The following is a 19615-nucleotide window of genomic DNA, read 5'->3' as shown; positions in this document are numbered from 1 at the left end:
TTAAGGCCTTTGGTCTTCTAGGGAGCTGGCATTCCTCATCAATGCCCCAAAAATGAGAGTAGTCCGCCTGGCATGCCAGGGGTTCCAGCGGCAGCTGCGAGGCCGTTGTATCTCGGTGTTTACAGCCAACACAACGGCCAGGTGCTTCATAAGTATTCAGGGGGGACATAGTCCTCCCCCCTTTTTTGTCAGGAGGCCATCCATTTCCGGGTCTTTTGCATGGCCCACTCGATGGAGCTGGCGACGTCCTTTCTCCCAGGCGTTCGGAACGTCTTAACTCTTTGACTCAGCAGGTCTTTCCTGCCTTATGAGTGATCACTCTGCCCCATGTGAGGCGTCCCGCTTTCCGGAAGTGGAGATGTTTCCTCACACAGACCTGTTCGCTCACCGCGAGAGCAGGAAATGCCAGGTGTTCTGCTCCTTCCAAGGTCTCTCCTCGGAATCGCGTGGAAAGGCCAACTGCATTATGCCTTCCCACTGTTCCCACTGGTTCATTAGGTCCTGCTCAAACTCTGCAGGGGCAGAGCGCGCATCATCATGATCACTCCAGAATGGTCCAGGCAGCACTGACATACCACGTTGCTCGGCCTGTCAGCCCAGACCTCATCACTCAGGGCAACGACAGGCTTCGTCACTCGGACCTGCAGCCTCTTCGCCTCACGGTGGCTGCTGCGTACCTGAGTCGGGGTGACAGGCAGCCTTCCACCTGGTCAACGTACCGGGCCAGGTGGAAGCGTTTCTTTTACAGCTGCAATTCGCTCGATCTTGCTCCTGCTGAGGTCTCGATCCCCTCTATTTGGCCTGCCTCTGGCCTTCAGCGGCAGGACCTGGCGGTATCAGCGCTGAGGATACACTCAGCAGCCATCTCTACCTTCCAGCAGGCTGAGATGGACGTTCAGTGTTCTCACGCTCTATGGGTTCGAGGTCCCTCAAGGGCTTGGAGCGCTTGCACCCTCGGGTGCGCCGCCCAGCCCCGACCTGGGACCTCAACCTAGTCTTGGCCAGACGGGTCTCTGAGATCAGAGCTCTTACGGGGGTTCCGCCGTACACTAGGTTTCACAAAGACAAGGTGCAGTTATGACCGCACCCGGCTTTCCTCCCTAAGGTGGTTTTGGCTTTTCATGTTACCCACAGCTCAACGCAATGGGCACAACCGTTGCACTCCTTGGACATCTGTGGAGTGCTCGCATTATATTGTGCTGACAGAACCATTTCCTAAGGTGCCCCAGCTCTGTCCCGGTAGCGGGCCAAAGGGAGGGCTTGCTTGTTTTCCTCTCAGAGGATCTCATCTGGGGTGATGGCGGACATCCCCACTTGTTATGATTTGGCTCATATTTCCCCAAGCCACATCACCGTGCATTCTACCAGGGCTCAGGCTTCATCTGCCGCCTTGCTGGCTCGTGTCTCTAACCACGAGATCTGTCGCGAAGCTCCATTGGTCCTCGGTCCATACCTTTGCTTCGCAGTATGCCCTGGTTTAGCAGTCAAGAGAGGCTGTAGCCTCTGGCTCAGCAGTTTTATTCTGCCACATTTCACTCCGACCCCACCGCCTTTGTAAGGCTTGGGATTCACCTAACTGGAATGGATATGAGCAATCACTCGAAGAAGAAAAGACGGTTACTCACCTTTGTAACTGTTGTTCTTCGAGATGTGTTGCTCATATCCATTCCACACCCGCCCTCCTTCCCCACTGTCGGAGTAGCCGGCAAGAAGGAACTGAGGAGCGGGTGGGCCGGCAGGAGTATATATGGAGCGCCATGGTGGCGCCACTCTAGGGGGCGACCTGCCGGCCCACTGAGTTGCTAGGGTAAAAGTTTTCCGACGAATGTGCACGCGCGGCGCGTACACCTAACTGGAATGGATATGAGCAACACATCTCGAAGAACAACAGTTACAAAGGTGAGTAACCGTCTTTTACCATTGCCTTGCCTGGCAGTGAACTACTGATTAGCTTGTGCAGCTACTATTTGAAGTCTTAATTTCATCACTGTTTTCAGTGTCAGCTTAGTTTGGAAGCTGTGTAGAATTCCCTTTGCCTCTTGATTGTTAATGTTGCTCCCATTTAACTGTTGTGTTTTGGTTTAAGGAATATGTTCAGTTTTGGCTCCTTCTGAGACTTTAATTCTTCACTCTTTAGGGAGAGGTTCATTTCGGCCAATCCAGTCTTCACTGACTAAAGCTGCAGTTTCTCGACCCATTGTGCCCAAGGTTCTTCCAACACAAGCTACCAATCACCTGTCCAGTAAGTCTCTCCTCATAAAAGTGGCATATTTTGATTTCCTGCCTCCAGGTACAAATCCTTGTTGCCTTTAAAATGTGTTGCTTGCTTTTATATATACTTTGCTATACATAAAAACAGTTTGCACCACAATAGGTGTGAAGAGATTTGCTGTAGGGAAGGAGAGTGGGCAATGATGACAAACTCCAAACTAGTATCACATACCATGCTCGTATCCTCATATGGATGAATGGATGTATCTATGGCTCTGCACCAGACCCAGCATCATGGATGCTCTGTTCTCTGGGGAAAGTTAGAATACAGACTTTGTGGTTCAGGTTCAGCTCTGCATATGTATGTTACATTTTGATCTAAACCTTAATAGTTTATTCACCAAGACAAGATTTGGAATACTGGGTATGGAGGGGACCTCACCAATCCCTCCTTTTCTACCCTGCCCCATAACAAAAGAACATGCCCCTTAATTAAATGAACTGGTAGTGAGAGCATGTAACCAGGAATCCTATTTCATATTGTGTGCAGTTGGCCTGGGGAATTCTCTGCCACAGAAAGATACAGTTAAATGTTGCAAGTAAGTGCGTTGTGAAAGAGCTGCATAAGCTTAAGTTTCCTAAACACTGTGTCCTGTGCAAGTTAAAATGCAGAGCACAACTTTATGCTTCAGAGAATAAGCTGATCAGCTAATATGGAGAAATCTTCCTCCCTCATGCAGAATAACACAGCTGACCAAGTTCATTATGGGTTTTTCCGCCAACAAATATCAAGCTTAGGCTGCAGCCAGAAGCAAGGTACTAGATGAGACTGTTACGTTGGTTTTATAGCACCTCTCTCAAACTATAGGCACTTCCCAGAAATTACACAACCAACTGCATTACAGTACTGCAAAATTGAAAACCAGATGGACAAACAGCATCTCTGACATGTAAATACTACTGGGAACATTTGTGGAGAAAAATAGGGTTACCTCTTTTAAACTTCTCTGAAATGCAGTACAATGGGAGTGCCTTAAGGGGACGGAGTGGAAAAATGATAAATATTTTGCTAAAAATGATGCACCTCCTAAATATGGACAACCAGCATGTCTGCAGGATCTGAACTAATATGACCATTTCTGCATCTCTATGCTTATGTAAAGATTTAGCTACATGGCCTGATTCAATTCCTCCACAAAGATGTTTATAGGAGAGATGGACAGTCAATGAAAGAAAAGATCTCTAATATCTTTTCTCTCTATTTTACTAAAGGTGCTATAGACTTGGCAGCTAAAAGTGCTGGTATTATCCCTGGCAGCCCCTTGCCTGTCCTGGATTCTGAGGGCTTGTCAGGTGTGTCTCCGCTGTCACCAGACAGTGTGACTGCAGTGGTCACGGGGCAGGAGTTGGCCAAGGCAGATCAGAACGGAGGCTCCATCGGCACAGTAGGGGTCAGTATCTGTTGAATAGGCTTGTCAAAGCATTCATCTTCTCCTTTGTTTTGTGTAAAAAGCCAGCCTCTGTATTAATTGTGACTCTGTGGTCAGCTTCCTCTTGTTGGATGGATGCATTTTTCAAAGCAAGCCTAGCCCAGGACGGAGTGAATTGGTAGGTGTGTGGTGTTCAGTAGCTGGTGGGGAGAATCTAGGGAAACGGGCACTGCTGTGTTGGAAAATAGGTTTCCGTCCTGTAAGCGGTCTTACACCCATGCAATTTTGATCTGCGCTTCGGAAATCTGAAACCAAAAGGCAAGGCACCATTTGAGAAAGATGCATTGAGTAAGGAATTGTGGGCACAACAAGAGAGTGCTAATAGTGAGCAGCTTTCTCCTACAGTGACTGAATATTCACAGGGGTCTCCAAGTGCCTGCGTTCTGGTTCCAGCTGCATTCTCTTTCAGGAGATCACTTTATAAGTGGGAGTTGTGATGGCCCTTAGTGTTTCCCTTATCCATACCTAGAACAGGTGTCAGTGTTTGCCACCATCCCAGGGAGGTAGTGGAAAGAGCAGTATCCCTGAGATCCCATCTTAGAAAAGAGGATAAGGTGGGGGGGAATTATGATAATGCTTGCCACATGTACTTGTCTCTTGTAGCTCCTGCTCAGTTTGCTATAGTTGGTGTAGAAGTGTGACTCATGTAGTCCTTTTTGTACTTCTAGGGTTCAAACAGTAGGTGTCGGGTTCCTTTCATTAACCTACCCACGCAGCAAGAGCAGGAGACAGTCCCTGGTGGATTCCAGGTACAGTATGAGCTGATCAGACAGCAGCTGCATGAAGTTTATAGTAGTGATGTTCTTCACAAAGCATTATTTAGGGACTCATATTCTAGTGCCCCATTTTCTAACCATTCTTGTAGAAATAGTCTGCAGATCATATATGGCTCTTCCTACAGCCATCAGGGTAATTGTTCTCTGTGACTGTTACCATGCTGAAAGGGAAGTCTCACACGTTGCTGTGAACAGCTGCTTATGTTGTGATTTTATACTACTCAGAGCAGAAGAGCAGAGTGAAACTAACAAATTCTGTTCTCTGAAACCGATCTTGTTTAATGCTGCACTTGTGCATTGACTGGTACAGTGGAGGCATTTAGCAAAGCAAACAAGTACCTTTATACTGCACCATTCTATTTTAAACATTGTCTGAAGGGAAAGTAGACCCCAGGAACTGAAATAAGTACTACTCCTGGGGGATTTCTGTGCCAAAAAATTAAAAGGTCTGTGCACAATAAAAATCTGCATATTTTATTTGCCAAAATAACATAATATAATCAAACTAGTTTCAGTTATTTTGGTAATTTATTTCAAAATACCTGTCAGCGAGTATGTCTGTAACAAAACAAAAAAAATTCCCCCAGCGAGTAGAGAGTTAAAGAAACCCCTTCAACAACTTAGTTCCTGTTTCTCTGTTAAGTTTTCGTTGTCTCTCTCAGTGTGGGTGTGTCAAATGTACCAAGTGGGCACATCTGGAGTGGGGGGGGGGACTTTGCCCCTCTGGTCTCAGGCACCCACACCCCCTACTCCCAGAGCCCAGCCACGAGGCACCCCCTACCTAACAGAGCCCAAGAATCCAGAGAGAGAAACAGCCTGATGCTGGGTGTCAGGCTTGTATAGATTTCCTGCATGTTGCCTCCTTCCTTCAGGACATGCTGGCTGTCCTGTATTTGTGAGCTGGAAAGACAGGTTCTGCTGGGTCCAGGAGCCGCTAGTGACAGCCAGCAGCTCTGCAGCATCAATTCTGTGGAGGGCAGGGAATGAAATTCTGCACGGAACATTAATTCTGTGCAAGTTCTGCATTGTGCAATGATGCAGAATTCACCCAGAAATAAAGTATGCATTCTGGCAGTGCTGTCACTGTATCACTGCAGGAGGAACATTATGCAATAGGTAATCTTGATGACAGTAATAGTTGCATAGCCAATATCATCTTAAGAGAAACACTTTGCTTTGTGTCTAGCTCATGGCTAATTTATAGAAGCAAAGATTGTTTGATGGATGTTAATTTTATAACCTCAGACCAGTCTAGTGGCTAATGCAACTTCAAATGTGTTGTTGAGACACTCTTCGAGGACATATATGGGAGCACTTAATGGTGAAACTCCAGTTATTTTAGTGGAAGAAGGTGTAGGGATAACTTTTTTGGAGTGGAACCTGCTGGCTACAGAAGTTCTCCAGATGTATATATTGGTGGTGGGGTGTAAAGGGATTGTAAATTGGGAAGAAATTCTACTTGAAATTCAGGGAGTGTGGTCTTTATTTTCCCACTTGTTAGGCCATGCAGTATTCCACATGCTTATAGTACTGAAGTGATCATCCCCTGTGGGTGTAGCGTTACTAAGGGGAAAGCCATTCTCGGACACTGGGTCTAGTCAAGAAAAATAAGTCTTATTAAATCATAGGTGATTTCCAAGCAACTGCATATTTCTCAGCTGACAAAAGCTTGATTCAATATTCAGCTGTTAAGAATGGTCTTGTAGTATAATGGGACTCCTACAACTGAAACCAGTGGGAGAGTTAATAAGAAAAGGTTTTGGAAATGCTCTAGTTTAAATCAATTGCATTTGGGTGTGATGCAAAACCCAACTTTTGTCAAGCTGTTGAGGAGGGTATGGGCTGAGTAGTGAGATGAGTATGCTTGTGGGCTGTCCTTTTGTATGGTTTTATGTTTTTGGTAGGTGTGCAGAGCATAGAACCTATAGATCTCTTATTCTTGGTATGAAAAAAATATTTCATCAGGTAGTTGGACTGGTGGAATAAAGTATGCTAAGAGTCTATTCTGCTTGATTTTTATTCTGCTTCTTTTGCATCTAGCTTTTCTTCTCTTTCAACCCAATGCTCGGGATTTCTGCAACACATGATCTGTCTGTTGTAACTTTTAGAAGTGTCCAAGTCCTATGCAAACTAGTGACTCATTCATTCTGTGACTCTTACAGCAGGACACATCAGTCCTTTCTCTGTCAGAACTGTCCAAGACCCCTCTCCAGAATGGTCTCTCCACTCCTCCGCTTCCTCCATCACAAACCTCCAGTACCCATCTGTGTCCTCCCAATGTCTCTGCTCTGCTGGATATCTCTCTTCCTGGACCACCTGAAGATGTGCTTTCTCAGGGAGAACCTGCCACTCAAATAAGCGACTCTATCATCGAAATTGCTATCAGCTCTGGTCAATACAGTAAGACTAGTAATGAAAGTGCCTTATCTTGACTTAGAGTTAGAAAAATGCTATTCACTGCAGCATGTTCTAATATCAGAAAATTTTTATTAGGCGGCATCATCATGGATTAATGATATCCTTTGAGAAGTTAAATTGTGTAGTTCCGCTTTTTCTTAACAAGTCTTACTGTGCATTTTAAATTAATGTACATTTAAGTTGTTGCTGACCTAGCAGAGAGCTTTGGTAGCTCTCTGAACTTACTGAACAACTCTGCAGCAGTGTCGTCCATAGCTTACTAAAATAGTAAGGACCAAAATCTTCTCTCTGATCTCCCTGTGGGTTACCTATTGATTTCAGTGGTAACCCTGTAGACACACAGGAGGAGGAAATATGGCTCCTTACATATTCCTTAAGTGAATTAGGCAGCCTTTTGACCAGTGATACCATGGGTCTTCATAAGAAATTTTTTTTTTTTTTAATTTAGGCCATGTCTACACTTACAAGCTTACAGAGGCACAGATACAGCTGTGCCATTGTAAGAGCACTACTGTAGCTGCATTATGCCGACGGGAGAGAGCTCTCCAATCAACATAATAAAACCAGCTTAATGAGCAGCGGTAGCTATGTTGGCAGGAGAGCATCTCCCGCCAACAGAGTGCTGTGCACAAACGCGCTTATACCGGCAAAACTTATGACACTCTGAGGTGTGTTTCTTCACACCCCTGAGCGACAAAAGTTTTGCCAACATAAGTGCTAGTTTAGACATGGCCTAAGTATTGTCATCCTGTCCTTCATTTAACCCTGCAGAGACATGGCCTTGGTGGTCTTATACCGTGACTTTCATATGTAAGCGATTTCTTAAAGTAATAAATATGCAAACGACTGGAACATTTATCCCCATTTCACAGATAGGGAAAACTGAGACAGAGGTTAAAGTGAACTTCTGCTCTAAAATATTACTCTGTAAAAATACAGATTATTGAAAACAGTGTTTTATGTTAGACACACACATGTCGGGAATGGTCTAGTTATTACTAGCCCTGACTTGAGGGCAGGAGACTGGATTTGGTAACCTTTTGAGGTCCCTTTCATCATGCACATCTATAATTCTATGTTTGTGAGTTAGTATTTCCAGGTAAAATTGCTCAGTTTACCAGGAAAAATGTGTGTTAAATTCAGGTCTGCAAATTCACCTTGAGAGCTGAGACTCAAGTGGGTTCTTATTTCTCCTGCATCTTCATCGGTAATAAAGGTCAGTGGGGTTGCATAGTTTGACCTACATCATCTTTAGTATCTTGAGGTTACAGAAGAAGGAAAGAGCCATTCCAGGGTGACTTTGTAGGACTGACATTTAAAAAATCCTTTCACTGGTCAGCTGAGCAAAGTTGATGTAGAAATGTTGATGTAAACGAACATAGAGCCCCATCACATCACTTTTTGTTATTTAAAATGCCATACTAATTTGAGTTGCCCAAGACCCCACAAAAAATCAGTGTCAGAGCCGGAAACTCAAATTTTGGATATCATGGATACCAGAAGTATTATGAGTTGGTTTGTAAGGAACTGGATAGTATAACTGATCTAGTAAATTATCTATGAAGTTGCAGCATGTACTGAGAAGTAGGGAATGCCGTTTTAAAACAAGTCAGTCATAACCTCCCACAGGACTAAGCACCCACCAATACTTAGCATACAAATCTGGGATTAACTCTGCTTTTCAGATTTGCAGTTCACCTTTAAAGTGTTGCATTAGATTGAATAATTGTATTGTTTCTCATTTGTGAACATGCTTTACAATGTAACGGTGTATGCTTCTAAAAACAATATTCTTTACACACAAAAATGTTGACATCAATTTTAAAAAATGTACATCTTGGGGAATTTTTCAAAAACGAATTGTGGATCTGAATTCTGAGCAACTTGGTGTTCTTTTCCAGATGTCAGGCTATCCCAGTGGCACATCAGAACCCTTCCCTGTTGGGTATGCAGGAGTGGGTTAGGTCTCATTTACCTGGCAGTCAATAAGGGCCTAAACATCTTCATCTTTTACTAGCAGAGAACCTATAGAGAGACCCAACACCCAGTGGATACAGCATCAAATGATCTTTCACACTATGGTGATTTTGTGCCACTTACCCAGTTGACCAACTGTTCTGTAAAGGTTCTATATTTTCAGTTTGCTTATAGTTTCTTTAAATGAGTGTGGACAGTAGCTTCCATCTTACTTCCTTTTCCCACAGAAATCTTGACAAACCTGGTCCAATTAGGACTGAGCTAAATTGGGCCTTTCAGATCCCCACCTTCCACTATCACACTCCTTCCTTGGGAAATTTCACTGCACCATAGCTAAATGATTTCATCAATCAGTCAATATCCTTAAGATGAATTGGTTTAGGATTAAATCCAGTTCCCCTTACTCCACTGAGTAGTGCCACTGTAGTTCAGAATAGCTTGGTATTGGCTGATTCTCTGTACAATGGCACTACTACTAAGAGTATTATGCAGTGCTTGCTTCCAGTTGCCTGAAAATATGTTGAACACCCTAAACTACTTGAAGTTGTCCTGGTAGCTTTACGGAATTGACTGTCATTGATTCTTTGCATTGCCTTACCAGATGAAGGTGTTTCCCTCTCCCCTGCAAAACTGAATGGCAGTGACAGCTCCAAAAGTCTTCCATCCCCCTCCAGCAGTCCTCAGCAGAATGGATTGCTTCTCCGAGCCATGATCCACAGTGGTACCCCAACGACTCTACTGATTCATCTCTCAGCAGCCTATTTTGTGAGTGTCAATATACAGAGAGCTATGATGGAGGAATGGTCCTATTTTTTTCTAAAAAGCTCTCTTACCCTGCCCCAGTCCCTTGACTTGGAGGGAGTCCCTGGAAGAGAGTAAACTCAGTAGGACATTGGAATACTTTTTCCCTTCCTCTCTAACTGGAATTGTTACCTCTAGATGGACTTAATTTCATTCAGCCCAGATTTGAAAGTCTGCTCCTGAAATAGAAGTTGCTCAGCAGGCACGGGGTAACAGCATATACCTTGGAGCGAGTAACTGAGATCTTTTTGTAGTCTGCCAGGTTTTGCAAGTCAGACTCATCTTTTAGGTTGAAACATTTTGAGTGTTCTGCTAAAACAGCAAAATGATGCCACCAGCTCTTCTGTTTGGAACTTGTAGGTTTCGTTGTATGCAAGGTGTATAATTCTAAGGAGGTGAGAGAATTGTTTTTTCTGAGTTAGCTCAAAAAATGAATAGCTGTATGGCTAGTGACTCCAGTGTAATGTGTGTTTATCTCCTTTGGGCAAAGGTGATTAGTTGATCCATTTGGCAGCCTGCTGGTAGTGCTCATGCTAGTAATTTCTTATTCTGAGAAGATAGAGGAGAAAAATGGCTTTAGATCTCCTTTGTGCTAGGTTTCCATGTACCTCTCCTCCTCCTCCTCCTCCTACAAATGTACAAGTTTAGTACACTGACTTGCTGCTAAACAACAAAGTAAAAGAAGCAGTGAGAGGCAAAGAGGCATCCTTTAAAAAGTGGAAGTTAAATACTAGTGAGGAAAATAGAAAGGAGCATAAACACTGGCAAATGAAGTGTAAAAATACAATTAGGAAGGCCAAAAAAGAATTTGAGAACAGTTAGCCAAAGACTCAATTTTTTTTTATTATTATTATTACTTTTTAAGGGCATCAGAAGCAGGAAGCCTGCTCAACAACCAGTGGGGCCACTGGACAGTTGAGATGTTAAAAGAGCACTAAGGGAGATAAGGTCATTGCGGAGAAACTAAATGAATATTGCATCGGTCTTCACGGCTGAGGATGTGAGGGAGATTTCCAAACCTGAGCTATTCTTTTTAGGTGACAGATCTGAGGAATTGTCCCACATGAGGTATCATTAGAGTGGTTTTGGAAGAAATTGATAAAATTAAACAGCAATATGTCATCAGGACCAGAGGTATTCACCAAGAGTTCTGAAGAACTCAAATGTGCAATGCAGAACTACTAATTGTAGTCTGTAACCTATCATTTAATCAGCTTCTGTACCAGATGACTGGAGGATAGCTAATGTGACGCCACTTTTAAAAAGGGCTTCAGAGGTGATCCTGGCAATTACAGACTTCAGTACCTGGCAGACTGGTTGAAACTATAATAAAGAACAATATGTCAGACATATAGATGAACATATTTGTTGAGGAAGAGTCAACATGGTTTTAGTAAAGGGAAATCATGCCTCATCAATCTACAGAATTCTTTGAGGGGGTTAACAAGCATGTGGACCAAGGGGATCCAGTGGATATAGTGTACTTACATTTTCAGAAAGCCTTTGACAAGGTCCTTCACCAAAGGCTCTCACGCAAAGTAAGCTGCCACGGTATAAGAGGGAAGGTTCTCTTTTAGACTGGTAACTGGTTGAAAGATAAGAAAACAGAGTAGGTATAAATGGTCAGTTTTCAGAATGGAAAGAGGTGAATAGTGGTGTCCCCAGGGGTCTGTTCTGGACCAGTCCCTATTCAACATGTTCATAAATGATCTGGAAAAATGGGTAAACAGTGAGGTGGCAAAATTTGCAGATGATACAAAATTACTAAAGATAGTTAAACCCAGGCAGACTGCGAAGAGCTACATCAGGGTCTCTCAAAACTGGGTGACTGGGCAACAAAATAGCAGATGAAGTTTAATGTTGATAAATGCAAAGTAATGCACATTGGAAAGCATAATCCCAACTATACATATAAAATGATAGGGTCTAAATTAGCTGTTACCACTCAAGAAAGAGATCTTGGAGTCATTGAATGTATGTTTTCAGAGAACTATCCACAGTGTGCAGCAGCAGTCAAAAAAGCAAACAGAATGCTGGGAATAATTAAGGAAGGGATAGATAATAGGACAGAAAATAACCCATTGCATCTAAATAAATCCATGTACGCCCATATCTTGAATACTGTTGTGCAGATGTGGTCGCCTCATCTCAAAAAAATGTATTGGAATTGGAAAAGGTTCAGAAAAGAGCAACAAAAACTATTAGAGGTATGGAATGGCTTCCATATAAGGAGAGATTAATAAGATTTGGACTTTTTAGCTTGGAAAACAAATGGCTAAGAGGAGATATGATTGTGAGGTCTATAAAACCATGACTGGTTATAGAGAAAGTAGATAAGGAAGTGTTGTTTACTACTTTTCATAACACAAGAACTTGGGGTCACCAAACGAAAATAATTGGCAGCAGGTTTGAAACAAACAAAAGGAAGTGTTTCTTCACATAACGCACAGTCAACCTGTGGAACGCCTTGCAAGTGGATGTTGTGAAGGCCAAGACTATAACAGGGTTCAAAAAAGAACTAGATAAGTTTTATGGAGGATGGGTCCATCAATGGCTATTAGCCAGGATGGGCAGGAATGGTGTCCCTAGCCTCTGTTTGCCGGAAGCTGGGAATGAGCAACAGGGGATGGATCTGGGGCATCTGGAACTGGCCACTGTTGGAAGACAGGATACTGGGCTAGATGGACCCTTGATCTGACCCAGTAGGGCCATTCTTATGTTCTTTCTCTCTATACAGCAAGTTTCATCTCTCCCGAGAAGGGCCGGAAAATGTTGCCGACTCCTGTTGGAACTGCCAGTGGCACCTCCTTATTGGGACCCAGCCTGCTGGATGGAAACTCACGGGACTCTTTTGTGTCTCGATCTCTGGCAGATGTAGCAGAGGTAAGTGGTCAAATCACATCAGGCTGTATTTGCACTTGAAATAATTACCATTGAATGGGACTGCTTGCTTCCCTTTTTTATAGTATTGTTCATGTTACTCATTATATCTCCTTGGGATACTTATGGCAGATGCCAGGCTTTACATTTAACAGAGCAGAGAAACAGATTTACACAGAAGATGCAAAATGAACTGATGGTATGTTCTGCATGACTTGCTGTGTGGAACTCTCATGAGCAACCTTATGACTCCTGCCTCACTGGTTGGTGGAGATCAGGTCTATTTTATACATCAACAGTTCTCAAACTTTAGCAACCCAAGAACTCCCATTTTGATTTAAATTTTTTTGGGGACCCCAAAGCCTCCCGCTCTGTCCCAGGCCCTGTGCCCACTCCATGCCTTCCCTTAAGGCCCCATCCTTTCTCTGCTTCCTTCAACCCCCTCCCCTGAGCGTGCCCCATTCCTCCCCCTCCCTCTTAGCGCCTCCTGCATGCTGGGGAACAGCTATTCCATAGCATGCAGGAGGCACTGGGAGGGAGAGGGAGGCATTGATCAGCAGGGCTGGAGGCCTCAGGACATGATTCCAACCCCTCCCTCGAGCATACTTCATCCCCATTCCTTCCCCTCCCTCTCAGTGCATCCTGCATGCTGCTGAACAGCTGTTCCCCAGTGTGCAGGAGGAGTTGAGGGAGGGTGGGGGCGGAGTTGATCAGCGGGGCCTGACTCCAGTTTGAGAAATGCTGCTATAGATGATATGCTTTGAACTTAGCATACAGGGAGTTCAGTTCCAGCTCTTCTCCATACCTTGATCCATGGAGCTGCAGCAGAACTATGCTGATTCAATATACATCACTGGCTGTTATAACTGTGCCTCCACTCTGGACAGGGAAGTGAGGGAGTGAGCACCTTTATGCCACTGTAGCCTCCAGTCCAACTTCCTGTCAGCAAAGACTGTGCCAGATTTTGCTGGAGTGAATCAAGCCTATGTTAACTCAGAGCTCATTGCATTGTACTTGTAAAGAATTTAACTGACTCAGTGCAGTCATCTGGCTAACGTTCCCTTCAAAGAGAAGGTGATATGTTAGCCGTTACTTTAGGCAAGCTGTCATGTTGTTGGGGAGCAGCCACAACAGTTTAATAATAGTCTTAACAAAAACAGTGTTTTGAAAGGTCTGTCACCAAGGGTCCTGCAGAAGGAAGTCTTGTTTATGTACAGAACAGGTACAGTGCAGGCAGCAATTGTGCAAGCTTCCCCATATCACTCTGCCAATGCATCTCACTGCTGATTTGGAGGATCAGCTGTAAAGATGTGTTGGTATGTCCCACTCATTCTTAGCCTGTTGGCTAAGGTTGCCACAGACATACCAATCTGAATTTTTTTGTGAAGTGGACACTTGTCAGCTAAAATTGGACCTACTAGGCTACTAACTCATTTCAGAGAGGCCACTGAAGAGCTGGGCTGCATTGGAACAGATGCATTGGAGGTGAAAATCTTGTACTTTCCTATGTGGCCCTGATCTCAGTTTGTATTATCTGGTCCCTTAGTAATCACAGGCAAGTATTACTCTTTCTAACCCAAATGAATGAGACAAACCTCTGCTGATCTGTGGGTTTCTTTTTTCCTATCCATCTTCTAGGTGGTGGATTCCCAACTGGCTTGCATGATGAATGAGAACAGCATCGATTACATATCTCGTTTCAATGATCTGGCCCAGGAACTGTCAATACCTGAGCCAACCCGTAGGGAAATCCTCTTTGATGGAGGAGGAGGCGGCCCCCCCATTGGAGACCTCTCACAGTGAGCATAAGAGATGAGTACGCTGGTGGAGACTGTTCAGCTTAGTAGAATTTATTGTACTGGATCTGAGAGGCAAGTTGAGGATATGCAATTGATGTCCAAATGCCGTCGACCAGTGCACGCCTTTCTAGAAGAGCAGCATTGTCTTTAGAGGTCTGAAGAAGTATCTGCAAGTCCTAGAATGTGCAATACGCTGGGGAAAATGTAACATGAAACATTACAGGGAGTGATGTGTCTGCATCAGTGATATAAGATGGTGAATAAAGGAGTTTGAGGTGGTCCTGGATTTGTACTTTTGGCGTGGCCTAGGCAAGAAGCTTGGACAAGAGTATGGCTAGAAACTTCTTCAACTTGAATCTTTTTCTGCATGGTGATCGACATACCATGATTTGGGATCCACATTGAAATTGAGGGGTGGGGGGACAGGGAAATCCCTTTTTCTACTCACATCTTGAAACGTACTGTTTGGCACAATTGTCGAATCAGTCAAACTGAAGTTTCTTGCACTCTCCTGAAAGGCACCATTACTCTGTGATGCTTGTGCTGCAACTTAAAAAACATTCTGTTTCTTTGGCTACGCCTTGTTTGTTGAATATTCCAGTGGGGCAGATGCCTGCATTCTTTTGTCGAGCATGTAGTCTCCCCTAAATATTGGGGGGATCTCTGCAGATTTTTCTTGTTTTTTTTTTTTAAATCCTACCCTACATCACAGCCACCATCCTTCTGACTGAATCTGTTTGATCCTTTTAGCAAGCTGACACAGGATTCTTTGTCGCATTGGACAATGCAGTGGGTCACCCCCTCCAGTGGGGTCTGTTTTCCCTGGAAGATGGTTACTTTCCAGGAGAGGAAGCACTGCAGAAAGGGGTCTTCCTGGAATCACCCTTAAAGCTTTGTCTTCATAGGTTTTTGTTTTTGTAAAGAAACCTGTATATCACCATCTTTCTCCACATAAACGCCAGATCCAGCATCTCATTGGGGATTCTTATCGGAGAGGAGATAGGAAAGAATAATGTTCATATAAAGATATAAATAATATTTTTTAACTAAGTTAGATTTCAACAATCTTATATCTTTCAAATGAGGAGGCGAAGTGTCAATCTCATCTTAATCTGACCTCTCCACCCTGTCGTGGCCTACCTGGATGCTCTGTGGTCCCTCAGAGCATCATTTTTCACTGTAGTCCCTCCCTGGCACTAATGGGTCCAGAAGTTCCCAGCTGTTATGCATTTCTGTGATATAGTGTTTTAATGCCTGAAAGACCCAAGTCCTGATATCAGCAGGTCCAAAGGAGTTCTAGTAACGTTACTTTACAAATGATTTTCCTTTTGCTTCTAACAGCTCAGGATACATCCTATTTCTTTTCCCATCACTCTTGAAAAGAATACTTTTACTGTGCCTGTTTTTAAAGCATTTATCTGCAGCCTCCAGTAAAAGGATTCCCCTTGACTATTTGAGGTAGCTCTGAAGCTCTCCAAGGAGCTCTTCCTGTATAAACCTCAAACTTTTATATACATAGCTGTTCGCTAATTAATCAAACATAAACCCCTCTATCCTTAAGGCCAATACCAGGGCTTCATTTTCTCAACTTGCGCTATGCTCGGGATGTAGTTCTACCTACTCCTACAAAGCATTTGACTGGGAGTCTTATTAAAATGTTGACCACAAAGCACTGATTGGGCATACGATGTTCCCTGTCACTTTACCTCCACCTAGTTAGACATTTTTGATATTGGTTGACATAGCCTTTGCATTGTGCTTCTCTAGCTTTGAGAGAATGTAACCAGTTTTCTGATGTTCATACTCTGACCCAGAACAGGTTTATTTACCTCCTTCTCTAATGGGCGGAAAGACTTGGAGGCCACTCCTTTGATTCATGCTGTAGGATGCCTTGTGACTGGTTGCTTCGTTCTTCTCTTGTATGTTGGAACCACCTGCCCAGTTAGACACAGCATTCATACAATTGGGTATTTCCAGCAGGGACTCAGACCTGCCTCACTAGCAAGCAGTGGGTCAGCACATTAAGGGGGGTGCAGATTTCATACTAATAAGCTAACTCCCTGCTTTGGCTATAGGTCACCTGGGTTCTTTCCTCTCAGAACATGCGGTCTAAAATCCTATCACAGTTTGCAGGGTCTCACACAGTCCTAGAACACAAACACATTTAAGGTTGCCAGCCAGATCTACACTTAGTCATGTATATTTGTTTCTGAAGGGTTCAGACTTGGTAGAAACCAGGATTTCCATTAATCCCAAGAATCCCACTGTCTGAATCTTTCCAGTGATTGTTGTAGTTCAGATGTCTTTCAGTCCAGTCTTTTTCTCAAAGCACTAGTTCCAGGTTTTGGCTACCCACATTTAGTAATGCTGTCTACATTCTCCAGAAATACTTCTGCTAACTAACAGAGGCTTCCAAGCATAGATGTGCCTGTGGATTATTGAAACATGACATTTAGCACATGTAGAAGGAGAAGTGACAAGTTCTAGTCAAGTGCAACAAATCTGAACCTTCAGTTGGTTTTTAGGTCTTACATTTTGAGAAATTAGTCTTATGCTGGCAAGTACATTTAGTTACTTCAACCTTCCCCTGTCCTCCCCAAAAGAGATATTGATAATAGGATGGATGTCACATTGCTCTTGTGAGGCATTCTTCCCCGCAAGGGGTCTAGATTATGCCAGCTCTGTTGCAAGTGAAGGGTATGACATTTCACCAGGATCTGCTTATGAGTCTATCGCCAGAATGTAGGGAGCTGTCTACAGCCCATATGCCTTGCCACAGGAAAAAAATTGTTACAGGATGAATCTCTATGTAGTGGATATTTGTAATGGCCCATGGGGCCAGCAGATTTTAATGTCCTGGAATTCTCAAGGCAGAACAGGAGCACTAGGTGGGGAGGCAAATATGAAGAATAGGGCAGAACCAACTTTCAGCACCCAGAAATTCTATGATAAAAATGTGCTTAGCATCTGCTTTTTTAAAAAAAAAATCTTCTTATAAACACATATTTGAACATTCTCTCCTCTCCCCATGGTCTCCATGGCCTCCTCCTTTTCTCCCCTCCTTCCTGATATTTGCAGTGCATAGAGAATACTCCCACCTGCTATATCTGGTCTCTGATTCAGAAATGTTATGATACTCTGCACATTGTTTTGCTTGGCTTTTGCTGTTACAATGCAAAGTTTCTTGTCATCAGGGAAAATTTTAAAACAAAATTTTAAATTCAGATCAATAGAGAACTTAGTTTTCGTGAAGTTTCTTGTAGACACACCTTGGGAGGTACCTTTCTCTAAGAATTGGTGGATCTCTAGCAGATGCCCCATCGTATGCTGGACTTCGACAGATTGTACCTAGGGCTGCCGTGGGGAAAGCTAACATCTTGTTTAAAATAGAAAAATAAAAGTTTATGCTATTTCAGCTCCTCCAACATGACTAAGTAACCAGAACAACTCTGGTAACCATTTCAGCTTTTTCTGAACAGATGTTCAAGTATGTTGCTAGTCAACTGCAGGCAGGATTGTTTCAGGGGAGTAATGCTTACTCTGTTATTTTCGTATCTTCATGAGGCACTTTGAGGAGGCTTGGAGGGGAGAATAGACATTGACATCCTGGCCTCTACTTCTGATGTAAGTTTCTGTAAAGCTTGTGCTCTGACTTAAAGTTTAGATTTTTTTTTTCTTTAACCTCAGTTGTTTGACTGGCAAGCCTGTGAGTGTACATGGAATGATGTAACTGGTTTCTTTGTATTCCCCTAAAGTGGGATGTTGAAAACATGAAACTTGTCATTGTAGTTTGGGTATAAAACAATATTACCTCCTAAAGAATACATCTGCCTTTTTCTGCACGTGTGCGCTTAGTGATGGGCCAGTTACCAGGGTATCAGATTCTGCTCAGCCAAACAACTTATTTTGTCTTTCATCAGTAAATCTACCCAGTATAGGAATTTTAATTGGTTTTTAAAATGGCATTGTGTAACTTTTCCTTGGCACCCTTCTTATATTTCTAAATTGAAGTAAATAGCTTGGATCCAACATAATTGACAAAGAAAGCTTGTCTACTGACTACCAATCCTGCAGTGGAAATTACTATTGCATTTTTTTTACACTCAAAAGACAGATGCATTTGTAAGGAAAGTACTGCACTTTTTAAATCTTTTCAAACCTTTAAATCTGCTGAGTTAACAGTGATTTATAAATGTTAAATAAGTGAAACCTTGGCAAGCACTACAGCAATAAGTTATCATTAGTTACTGAAACATGATAACTGGCTTTAGAGCTTTTGGTTTGGCAGCAAAATGTATTGCTGTTTCTTTTAATAACAGTTAAGCCATATCATCTACGGTTTTTGGCTTGTTTGAGATGTGAATTTGTTTTATAGATTATAAATATACATATATAGTGTATGTATAAAGCAGAATGCCTGTCCTTACTGATTTTTTGTACCATATTGTAAATTATATTATTTATTCTTTACCAATTTTGGAAAAAGGTGTTTTGGTTATTTAATATAATATACAAAAGCTGTTAAACTTCCTGTTTAAATTTCCAGTTCAACTTGTAAAGCTGTTTTTATTGTGCATAAATACATACTAATACTTGGTCTAACTGATGGTCCGTTGTTTGTTACATGTGCAGTTTCTGCCTTGCAATCTCTCATTAAGTTTTGGGTTTTAACCAGTATTTACTTGGTAGTGACTGGTGATGCTCCCATTGGAAACAATGCAATTTGAGATTTGTCCTCAACATTTAAATTCTTGAGGTGAAGTCCTGGCTCCATTGAAGTGAGTGACAAAATTCTCATTGATTAGTAGTACCAAGATTTTTCACCCCATGTGTCTAGAAGATATGGGTGAGAGAACCACTTTAAGATATTTCTGTATCTTGCAACTCCCCTCCCCACTCCTATTTGTCTTAGCAACATAAGTCCTCAACTGTGTTCTGTGGATTAGAGGCCTCAAGGAGCTGTCTAGTCACATGATCCTGCCCCTTTTTCCTGTTGCTCTGCATCACGCTAAAGACAGTTGAATGTTACCTTCATAATATTACTTTTCCTACATATAAGTAATTGTTGTAGTTGCCTCAAGGTCTTAAACAAAGCTGGATGAATGAGAGGGGAGGAGGAATGTCTGGGTAGGAATGGGGCTAGGTCAAATGTGAGAGTCACTAAGAGTTTGTCTAGCTAGAGGAATTTAAGTAAATTAATCCAGATTAAATAAAGTTGTAAATCTAAAGCATATTCATTCAGTCCCATTAACACTTGTGTGGG

At 42.9% G+C, this 19615-nt stretch overlaps 1 protein-coding gene across 1 annotated transcript in view; it reads left to right on the top strand.

Moving 5' to 3' along the window:
* The window catches only part of CRAMP1 (cramped chromatin regulator homolog 1), a 108663-nt gene extending 89709 nt beyond the window's left edge, over positions 1-18954 (top strand). Inside the window, 8 exon segments of the mRNA XM_030545692.1 lie at positions 2138-2242; positions 3484-3662; positions 4370-4450; positions 6643-6877; positions 9474-9554; positions 9557-9637; positions 12411-12556; positions 14192-18954. Coding sequence (XP_030401552.1) covers positions 2138-2242; positions 3484-3662; positions 4370-4450; positions 6643-6877; positions 9474-9554; positions 9557-9637; positions 12411-12556; positions 14192-14356 — 1073 coding nt within the window. The 3' untranslated portion in view covers positions 14357-18954.
* Positions 18955-19615: the final 661 nt, after the last annotated feature.

This window comes from Gopherus evgoodei, unplaced genomic scaffold (assembly GCF_007399415.2).
Source record: "Gopherus evgoodei ecotype Sinaloan lineage unplaced genomic scaffold, rGopEvg1_v1.p scaffold_38_arrow_ctg1, whole genome shotgun sequence".
Taxonomy (NCBI): Eukaryota; Metazoa; Chordata; order Testudines; family Testudinidae; genus Gopherus; species Gopherus evgoodei.
The sequence above is the reverse complement of the archived record's forward strand: the minus strand, read 5'-3'. Positions and strand labels throughout refer to the sequence as shown.